A 9274-nucleotide genomic window follows, 5' to 3' on the forward strand; every position below is an offset into this window, starting at 1 on the left:
CCAGGATTGGACGCCCTCCAAAGTATCGCAAGATGCCAGATGAAGATTTCCAAGGTGAGTACAGGTCCCCTGCAAACGGGTGCACAAAATACCCTGTGATTGATGGAATCCAACACCAGGGTGCCAGGGTGAAGGGAGCTGGGAAAAAGGTTGCTGTTCTGAGATTTTGGGGTGCACAGCACCATGGCAAGAACACAGGATGAGGCCTTGAGGGGCATTTGTTCCTATGGACCTGCTAGAAGTCTTTAGAAATGGCAAGAAGGGGGACAGCACTGTATTTCCCCATGGTGGAGCCACTGCCCTGCTGGTTCTTCCGTGATTCAAGGCTTCCTCAGGAGACCGTGGCTGTCAGTTGTGTGTGACGTTGAGCAAGTTGCTGGGCATCTCAGCACCTCCCTTTCCTCACTTGAAAGCATGGTTAGTGCCTACCTTTGTAGCGTCAGTGGCTGAAACAGTGATGGTCACAGTTTACATCCCCAGGCTTCATCCACCCTCTCTAGCTCTCCAGCCTCCTGCACTGTGTCTAACGGAGGAGGGATGGGAGGTTCAGAGGCAAAATCATTTGCTCGGGGGCATTCACCTTTTGAGGGGCAGAGCTGGGGTTCACACTTGGACCAGACTTGTGCTCCGTGGTGTTAGGCTTAAAGCACTGTGCCCTGATGTTATGTCCTTGCCTGGACCCCTTGGATCCGTTTCCATGGATCTCTGTAACAGAGTAGAACACACTCGGTGGTCTACAGAGCAGGCATTTATTTCTCTCAGTTCTGGACACACAGGCAAGGTGTCTGGGTGGGTATCTTTTCAGACCTTTCTCCCTGACCTGCAGACCACTTGTACCTCCCCTCCTGGTCTGTCTTGTGTGATCCTCCCAGGCACCTCGTTGTGTATCCAGACACCATTGTGAGTGTCATGTCATCAGCCAGATGCTGAGGATGCTAACAGCCCGCTGTGTGGTGTGACCTGGTTAAAGTGTTCAGCTCTCCTTAGCAGGCTAGCCCGGGGACAGGCTATGCCCCCTCTTCTAACTGTCATGGTGCACCTGATCAGCTCCCAACTGCAGGACTACATTCTAACCACCAGAGGGCACGTCCTGATTGCTGAATGTGGACAGTAGTTGTTGGCTCGTTGGGTGTGTGTGTGTGTGTGTGTGTATGTGTGTGTGTGTGTGTGTGTGTTGGGGGGTTGTACGCGTGTGTGTGCTTTTTGCCATGATGCGCACGTGGAGGTCAGAGGTCACTTCATAGTGTAAGTCTCTCTTTCTACCTTGTTAAGGGTTTGGGGATCCAATTCAAGTTCTCGGGCTTTCTCAGAGAGTACCTTAAGTACCTTTATCTGCTAAGCCATCTCACCAGCTCAGAAGTCAGTCTCTCCAATGGTTGTAGCTGTGGCCCAAAGGAGAGGAAAAGGCCCAGGCCTCACCCAACCCCTGAGACATCTCAGGGACAAAGCCTAGGTGTCTCACCTCCATAGAGGGCTCCCTACTGCACCAGCAGGCCTTTAACCAAAAAGGGACACACTGGCCATGACTAACCCTTCTAGGGGAGATTCCTCACACATCCATGGCAGACCTTGATATAGGTTCTGCATGTGCATGGGACCGTGCACATCTTTCACCCCTGTGAAAGGACCTTTAGGCTCTGTGGAAAGATGGTTTTTAAAAATTCTGTAAGTGCTCAAGAGAGTCTAACTCCGCCCTGAGGACTAAGGTAGGACCCAGGGTATCAGAAAGGGGTTTGCATGGAAGAGAACCTAAATTATGGCCAGGCAAGGGAGGCATAGCCATTGGGTCATAGCAGGCCATCAGTCACGGGGCACAGCTCCTCAGTGCTGCTTAGGTGAGCAGTACACGAGCATGGGCCAAGACGCAAGGACTGGAAGGAGTGACAGCCCAGGCCATGGTTGACTCCCAAGAGGCCTGGGGTGGAGATGAGGAGTCCAGAGGCTGAGGCTTAGGGACCGAGGTGGAAAGGAATGGTCTGTAGCAGGCAGGGGCTACCGTAGTGCTATATTCTGCAACCAGAATTAGTAACAAGCACTAAAAAGAGAGCAATTATCCTGAACTCTGGACTAAGGCAGAGTAAGGCCTGCAGGAAAATGGCCTCCAATTCCTCCTGAACCTGCTGGAAAGGATGGGTTCTGGTTGTCAGCAGATGAATTAAGGTCCAAGGGATGAGTGCCCGGCCTGCTAAAGAGGAAGCCAAGCAGAATAGCATCAGTCACCTGACCCACGGGGCCAGGGCTTCTGAGCAGATCAGAAAGCAAGTGATCGGCAGCCTGGGGTTGGGGAGCTGATAAGAACTCATTCTCTAGGGCCAGAATCACCCTAGGCTAAGAGAATTGATCAGAGTTCAAAAGGATTTCAGAAAGGACACATGGAACCCATCTCTGACGTCAGGGATGAGATCTTTAGACACTGGAGACTACTTGAGGCCAGCAGCTCCAAGAGAGTGTCCTCACAAGTCCCAGGGTCCTGGGGCCACTCTAGACGGTAGGTGCTGAGGTCTGGTAGCAGTCAGTCTATTTGCCCAGCAGGAATAAGCACCACGTCACCCATGTGGCTCCACGGGCTTTCAGAAGGGGCCATGGCTTATCTGTCGACCAACCAGTGTCCCCCGTGACACAGATGCGAGCCGCCCCTACTTCTGCCTGCCCATCATGTTCTGCTTCTGCCTTCTAGCCCTCCCTCCCAGTGTGGTACACCAGTCCCTCTTCATGTCCACCTTGCCGACCCACGCTGATCGCCCACTGTCTGTGTGCTGGGAGCAACACTGCAAGCTGTTGCCAGGAGTGGCAGGCATCTCAGCCTCCGCAGTCTCCAAGTGGACCATCGAAGAGGTACAGAGCCCTTCCTCTGCTTCCTCCTTCCTTCTCCCTCTTCCTTCCTCCTCCTTCCTCTTCTTCTCCACCTCCTCCTCCTCTTCCTACCCTAAATCTCCCTCTAAACCACACCCTCACAGGAGTCTCAGGCCAGGGCCTGCTCATATGGAGCTGCATACCACTCCCAACCTGTGCTCACCCCTCCTAGCCACAGTCCTTTGAGCTGCCCAGCAAGGCTGACCAAAACAGGCCCCTTGTGGTGGATAGACAGGGGGCCTCCTGTCAGCCATGCTTTAAGGAACAAGGGGCCTTCCCTCGTGTGCCATAAGGCATGAGGATCCCCGAGGCTGATAAGAAAGAACCTGCTGGCAGTTTAAGGGCACCAAGACCATGTAGTCTCTACCCCTCCCCTAGCTCTCATCCCCTGCTCAATACATCTCCCTTGATTTCCAAGGTCTTTGGCTTCGTTCAGACCTTGACGGGCTCTGAGGACCAAGCGCGCCTCTTCAAAGAGGAGGTAAGGTACAAGTGCAGAGTGACAGAGATGAAGTCACTGCCACTGAGCCGGCAAGAAACCATTACCCTCACCAGCATTACCTGAGCCTGAGAGAGGCTCTGACCAATCATAGTCACCCGCGTCTGTGGGAGGAGTCTTGTAGGGACTGTGGCCCCACTTGGGGATACTGTGTTCAGATTCCCTTTGGGAAGGAATCTGTTGGCTCTTATGTTCTCTGCCTGGGGCTGTTTGAACCGAAGCATTTCACAGATTGGGGTGCTGGGGAGAGAACACAGCTACCCCACAACCGAGCCACATGCCTACATACCACTGAACCCAAAGCAGGTATCGGGGTGGCACAGGTGTAGGCATTTGCTGGGGAGTCTAAGGCACTAAAGCACCCCCAGAGCTTAGGAAAGATATGAAGCCGTAAGTTACAGGGAAGAGAATGCCAGGTTTGAAGGCAGTGGGCTGCAGTCCTAGCCCTCCCTAGTTGAGCATCTTGTCTCCAAGCACACCTTCTCCTATTTTTATGATGGAGCTAGAGCGAGTGCATTGAGGGCTGCCTTGTAAGTCATAATGAACTTTGGAAAGGAGGAGTCTTCACTGCAGTCGATCTAGCGCGTATCCCTGGCACGTGTGTACTGTATCCGGCAGTATTACAGAGTCAAATAGAAGCCCCACCACTATACCAAAAGCCCAGGATGGGGGAGACCTCAATAAGGGGTAGTCTGACTTTTTGTGTGCAGTTGTCCTTAAATAAAGAACTTTATTTGTGACTCTCTTAATTCGTAGAGTTTGAAACTGGAAGGAGCCTTTGAGTATGTTTAAGGCCTCCTTCCAAAACAACGGAGGCTTTCCCCTATGGCAGCACAGTGTGGTCTCTGGTCTCAGTGCTGGTCTTGCCCCTGTTTTGTCAATCTTACTTACGCTCTCTGGGTGTCCAGACTGACTCCAACATGGAGTAATGCACTGAGCTCCTTCTCCCTGGGATGGCTCATTTTTTTTTCCACTCTTTCATTTTGCTCGGGGTTTGGTTTGGTTTGGTTTCGGTTAAGCCACAAGCTTCTTGCACACTAAGACTGTCCTTTACCAGTGCTCAGTAGCGATGGCCTCCATCCACCCACTCCAGATGTTTGAGGCGAATAGCCAGTGCCACACGTTTTATGAAACACGGGTACTCGAATCCACTTCTATCAAGACAGAACATCCCCTCGGCCCCTTCTAGTCAGGCCTCACGCCAAACTGTAACCACTGTGGATCGCCACATTTTTTTAGCACTGCGGATTTATAGCGCTGTAGACTGGCTTTGCCTGTTCTTGAACCGTGTGAGCAGGATCAGACAGGAGGTGCTCTGTGGGCCTTTCTTTGTTCCCTGTAGTGGAGGGGAGGGGTGTTGTGTAATGCTGCCTATACGCATAGTCTTTTTCCATTTAATTCTCGGATGGCAGCTCTCCTGTTCATGGACATTTAAATTTCCCCCTCTGAGTCCCTTGCCTTAGACAACCCCTGCCCCTACTGTCTTCACCCTACTACCTCCTCACAACTGCTTACTCCGTCTGTCTTGGGGGTGAGGTCGTTTGAAGTGAATTACAGGCATCACAGTGTTTCACCCCTGACCACTGTGACTCTTTTCTATACAACCCTGTTATTGTGCAAACGATCAGTGCTGGCCCCTCTTACCATCCACGCCCTGCCTATCCCCACGTTTCCTGTCACCTCGGAACATTTTTAAAAATCATTCTTGAGCCAAGTAAGGCCCTATATAAATTATTTCAGGTGTTTCGTAGCCCTTCAATATCTCCCATTCTAGGATAATATATTCTCTCTCTCTCTCTCTCTCTCTCTCTCTCTCTCTCTCTCTCTCTCCATTTTTAAAAGTCTAGGAGTCAGAACCAGCAAGTTGGCTAAAAGCCAGGTAAAGGTGCTTGACACCGAGCTTGAGGACCTCAGTTCAATCCCTGAGACTCCCAGGATGGGAGGAGAGCGCTGACTCCCACACGCATGCACACACACACACACATCCAACACTAACATCCACACTCGCACGTGCACAGAATAGATAACTTTAATAGAAAGAGATTTAAAGCTAGAAATCAGATCCAAAGGCGCGTTTACATCCAAGTGTTCTCTGTCTCTCTGATTGGGGGCAAGAATAGGTCAGAGATCACAGTGGACCCCGTGCGATCGATCGCCCTCACAATCCAGTGTCTGCCCAGCTTGCTTTTAGCCCTGGGATTAGCAGGTGGGTGGGTCCCCATGGGCTGCTGTGGGTTTCTGCTGTTTCTGTTTTCCTTCGTCCTGGCTCTGTTTTGGCTTCGGGCATTTCACAAATGCTAGATCACATGTGTAGATATGGAGGCTGTTGCCCAGGTTACAAAATGAGTCCAGACAGCATTTTTGAAGCTGATGACTAATGAATGAAGCTGCTTAGACCAGGAGCCAGGCTGGCTCCCAGGGTGGGCGTATGACCTGTGCAGCAACATCCTGGGGCCCTGTGCTCAGGAGAGCCTGGCAGTTGGCTCTGTGCTCGGCTGTATTTTGAAATCCGTGCTAACTTTCAGACAAGGAGCTCCGAGTTTTCGTTTGGTAGCAAGCCCCACAACTGTATCAGCAGCAACTGTTTTCTCGAAGCTACTGTCTGTAAGAGCTCCAGACGTTTTTCCAGTGTAGATGCTGATACAGACAAGTCAGAAGAAAGACAGAGAAAGCCTGTATGTGTGTGACTCGGGGACCAGGCTTCTTGCTTTCCTTCTCCGTCCCCATCGTTGTCTTCCTTCTCTCCTTTTTCCCTCCTTTGTCCTTTCTCTTTGCCCCCCTCCTCCTCCCTTCCCCACCTGCCACATGCCCTTTCTCCCCTCCCCATACTTCCCGTCATATCCGTCATATCTGCCTCTACCTTCCTTTCACCTCACCCCCATACCTGACCTCCCCCACATGCCTTCCCCCGCCCCTCCGATCACCTCCTCACTCTCCCACCCCCTCAGATGATTGACGGCGAGGCCTTCCTTTTGCTGACACAGGCGGATATTGTGAAGATCATGAGTGTCAAGCTGGGCCCAGCTTTGAAGATCTATAATGCCATTCTCATGTTCAAAAACAATGACGATGTCTTTAAGTGACTGACTGGGGGGGGGGGGCAGTGTGGAATGCTCCTCCCACCCTCGCTGGGCTCCCTCTGCAGATGGTGCTTCTCTCCCAACTTGAGTTCTGCACCCCTGCCCTCACTGTCTGACTAGGTGTACGGGAGCAGAGGCGCCCAGGGAAGAGGGTCTAAGTCCTCAGTCCTGGAGTTCATTTGTCTCCAGTTGCCCCAGGGAGGGTGTGACTAAACTGAGGCCTGACTGACAGAAAGGGCTGCACGTATCCTGACTAGGGCAGCCACCTTGGTTATCGTCTTAGGAAGTAGAAAGACATGGTAGGCAGTCTCTATTCAGACCTATGTCCTTCTTGGCATCTCGATGCCCTTTCTCCTCCTCGGACCCTCTCTTCCTATTAAGAAGTGACCATGACCTTGGCATACATATTTACACATGAAAGGTGCCTCCTCCCTTTCTGCTGGTAGCTATGTACCCTTGCTCCCCATTCATGGTCCAGCCAGGCCCCATGGCTCTTCCCCTGTAGATGCTTAAGTCTCAGAAATATGGGAACTTCCTACTAGGAGCCTCTGGCTGTCTAGGCAGAGATTCAGAACCAAGGCACCTTCCTGAACACATTCAGTTCAGGATCACTGAGCACTGAAGTGGGCATACGGAGTGAGCAGATGGTTAAAGCCCCTGTCATAACAAGCAGGGTCTAAGTCCCCTGATGCTTTCTCTGTTGGGTGTGGGGAGAAGCCTGGCCTGACTAGCAGTCCAGGCTAGGATATCGTCAGACACATCGGCGTCTTTGACCTGAAGAGTAGCTCCAGAAAGCACGACAGCAGCATCCTTCTCTCTGTGTCTGTGGATCTCAGCCAAGATATCACACATGAGGGAGAGTCCCCTGCCAGCCCAGCCTGCCAGTAGAGTGTAGCCGTCCAGCATACAACCCCTGTGACATCACGTCCACTCTGTCCCTTAAACGTTTTTCATTTTGCTCTTAAGACTAACAAAGGCCACTTACAGTAGAAAGTTGGAAAGGTCCCCTCTCCTGGCCTTTCCTGCCAGTCTCCAACAGTCTCTCACTGCCAGCTAGGTTCCTGCTGGGGCTCTAGGACTTGGACCTTTCCGTCCGAGTAGAGATTCAGCCTCTGCTCAATTACTGCCAAACCCGCCTCCCAGCCTAAGCGGGGAGTGCCAGAGCCCAATAGGTGGGAACCAGTGCCAAGCATCATCTGGTGCTGAGGTGGGCCCGCAGGCTGAAGAGCAGGGTCGTCCCCCAGTCTGGTATACTTCTAAGTCGTGGTGTGTGTGTGTGTGTGTGTGTGTGTGTGTGTGTGTGTGTGTGTGTGTGTGTGTGTGTGTGTACAGGTGTTGGTCATTCCGCAGTGTCTGTCAGGTGCAGTGTTGGGACTATTAAGGGCGACTGTTAAACTGTGAGGCTTTATTATTTCCTCAGAAATGGGAAGCCAAAAGTCCTTTCTCCAGTGCTTTGGGGACCTCCCCGCCCTAAGCCAGACAGCTTCTGGGGAACAGCCCAGTGGCACCCAGCTAGTCTGGCAGAGGCTCAGATTTCCTTTCCCTCTCAGCCCTCGGGGGTAACTGAGCTCTGAGCATAATCCTTCTAGGAGGGCACCGGACAAGGCTGGCCAAGTGGGGTGGGTGACAGATGTGACACCACTGCCCCTTTGCCACTCTCTCTCCAATCTCAGTTGTCTGGGCTGCGGTGGAACCTACCACCCCCTGGCCTTTAGTCTGCCCGCCACACTCTGACGGGTCTGAGGCAGCAAGCGTTCTGTGTTCTTTGGCTGGTGCTGTGACACTACACAGCTCCCGAGGAAGGGACTGTTCAGCTCTGCCAGTGATGACCGCCTGTGGGAAAGACCAGACGGACTGACGGCCGTGGAGAAGACGACTCACCCCTTCCACAATAATACCAGAAACCAAATCTTAAAAAGTCAAACCTGCCGTCCGACCATCCCCCACCCATCCACGACACTGGGTCCCCAGACGAGACCATTGCACCTTAACCTGGGCGCGCAGGCAGTGGGTGGCTGTTTCTGGCCCTTGTACCCTGACCACTAGCAACAGGAACTACTCACCCTTTGTCCTCAACAGGCTTGTCCCGCCTCGGCCCAGCCCTGGCCTAGGACAGAGATGAACTCTGTTTAATTTCCAAGGCAGAGAGAATGGTTCCAGAGTCTGACAATGAAACCTGTTTGCAAATTCATTCACACGCACCGTGACACGGGGTTACATTTTTTTTTTACTTACACTGTGCGCGTATGTCTCTGTGTGTGTGTGTGTGTGTGTGTGTGTGTGTGCTCTCAAGTGTACATTCTTAAAGAAAATCCTCTGGTTTGAACTAAAGTAACTCTTGAGAGAGGAAACAGTACAAAGAAAATATAGTGAGATTTGTCTGTGTATTGAAACAACACAAAAAAATAAATGGTTGACCAGTCTGTATTCAGAGTCTGTTTCTCTTTTGCGGTAAAGTGCCCAGAACACACAGGTGAACATCAGTGCTGCCATGTTCCTTCCTTCTCCTGCTAGGTAGAGGCCTTAGAGCACTGGTTCTCAACCTGTGGCTCGTGACCCCTTTGTGGTTAGATCAGCCCTTTCACAGGGGTCGCCTAAGACCACTGCAAACCACAGATGTTACGATTCACAACAGAGGCAGAGTTATAAAGTATGAAGTATGAAAATAATGTTGAGGCTGGGGGTCACCACACGAGGGACCTATGGGGTCACAGCATTAAAAATGTTGAGAACTACTGCCCTAGAGAATATGAATTTTACACTTGAAAGGATCCAGTTTATAAAAACACAAATGTGTGGAAAGGAGAAAGCTGAGTTGAGACTGCTGTCGAAGGGATTCCCT

At 51.8% G+C, this 9274-nt stretch overlaps 1 protein-coding gene across 6 annotated transcripts in view; it reads left to right on the top strand.

Moving 5' to 3' along the window:
- Positions 1 to 8859, top strand: part of L3mbtl1 (L3MBTL histone methyl-lysine binding protein 1) — a 38408-nt gene extending 29549 nt beyond the window's left edge. For all 6 annotated transcript variants that reach the window (XM_017592280.3, XM_017592281.3, XM_230849.10 and 3 more), the window contains 4 exons: positions 5 to 54; positions 2678 to 2835; positions 3272 to 3334; positions 6301 to 8859. In XM_017592280.3, the coding sequence (XP_017447769.1) occupies positions 5 to 54; positions 2678 to 2835; positions 3272 to 3334; positions 6301 to 6435 (406 nt within the window). In that variant the 3' untranslated portion in view covers positions 6436 to 8859. The remainder of the gene's footprint in view (positions 1 to 4; positions 55 to 2677; positions 2836 to 3271; positions 3335 to 6300) is intronic.
- Positions 8860 to 9274: the final 415 nt, after the last annotated feature.

Source organism: Rattus norvegicus, chromosome 3 (genome assembly GCF_036323735.1).
Source record: "Rattus norvegicus strain BN/NHsdMcwi chromosome 3, GRCr8, whole genome shotgun sequence".
NCBI classification, from domain to species: Eukaryota; Metazoa; Chordata; class Mammalia; order Rodentia; family Muridae; genus Rattus; species Rattus norvegicus.